This window comes from Eimeria mitis, genomic scaffold (genome assembly GCF_000499745.2).
Source record: "Eimeria mitis Houghton genomic scaffold, Emh_scaff3395, whole genome shotgun sequence".
Lineage (NCBI taxonomy): Eukaryota > Apicomplexa > Conoidasida > Eucoccidiorida > Eimeriidae > Eimeria > Eimeria mitis.
Window position 1 is genome coordinate 60 of NW_013571736.1, and position 1,165 is coordinate 1,224.

Genomic DNA, 1,165 nt, shown 5'->3' on the forward strand with positions numbered 1-1,165 from the left:
GTGCAAAGAATGACGCTCGGAGCAACAACAGCAATTCGTTACGACGCAACTAGATACAAGCAGGGACAAAGAAATGCAGGCAAGCAAACGAACCTGGAGAGACTCAAAAACGATTACGAAGTGGGCAGCCGTAGATATCGCATCACACCTTCCACAGGCCCTCTGCGAAAAAAAGGAGCAAACACAACAAACATTCCTTTCTAAATGCTACCTGACATCCCTCTTGCGGCCGGTCGATCTGCTGTACTTTCAAGCAGTGTCTGTACCCGTGAAACAAACAGCAACGGAAGGGACAAGCAGCACAAAAAATTACCCAGTGTTCATCAAGCGGATCTTCCCCTTCGACAGGCAACCCTAGTTGAGAGTCTCCAGGCCTTGTCTCAACGTGTGATGTCTCCAATGTTTCTACATCGTCCCTACTGCACGTATCGGAGACAGCCGTGGGTGCAGGCAAACAGCCTCTCTTTGCTGCAGCAGCAAATGCCACGTTTGTCAGCTGCTGCAATAGCCCCACACACTTGATGACAAGGGAAGACTGTTCGCGTAGCTGCTGTAGGGCCAGCTTCCTTTGCTTCTGCAGCCATATCGAATGGTCTAGCTTGATACGCTGTGCACTCGGCAACAGCCNTTGATACGCTGTGCACTCGGCAACAGCCGCAGCAGCCGCAACACGCACTCGTGCTGCTGTATCTGCGCATCAAGAGCAGCAGCATCCGTTGCTTCCCCTCCCAACAGGGCAGCCTCAGAAGGCGCCACGGAGTCCCATTCACCCAAACGAGAATGCGCATTGCCCGCCTTTTGCCTTGGAGAGGTTGACGACAACTGCAGGGAACCGTCTGGACCCAGAGATACGACGCTTTCTGCTGTTCCTGCTGGCTGTGCCCACGCCTCGTCTTCAATTTGCGTCGTCTTAGCATTGCAGTCCGAATCGAACTGCTTCAAGAACGCATCGACGTCCGGCATGTCTCCTTCAGAAGAACCCAACCCACTCTCAACCGAAGCAGGAGCGTTTGCAGCGGCTTCTTCTTGCTGTTGCAGCAAAAGTAGCCCCAGAAGATCCTCGTCGTCGAGTTCTGCGAGTGCTGCATCTTTCGGCTGCTGTTGGCTAGTGTTGTCATCGACGGGTCCTGCGTCTGCCTCCTGCTGGAGGCATTGTCTGTACGCT

The 1,165-nt window shown here is 53.7% G+C and overlaps 1 protein-coding gene across 1 annotated transcript in view; it reads right to left on the reverse strand.

Moving 5' to 3' along the window:
- Positions 1-594: 594 nt before the first annotated feature.
- EMH_0065520 (uncharacterized protein) overlaps positions 595-1,165 on the reverse strand; it is a gene marked incomplete at both ends in the record, with an annotated part of 2,097 nt that continues 1,526 nt past the window's right edge. The window contains 2 exon segments of the mRNA XM_013498391.1: positions 595-625; positions 629-1,163. Coding sequence (XP_013353845.1) covers positions 595-625; positions 629-1,163 — 566 coding nt within the window.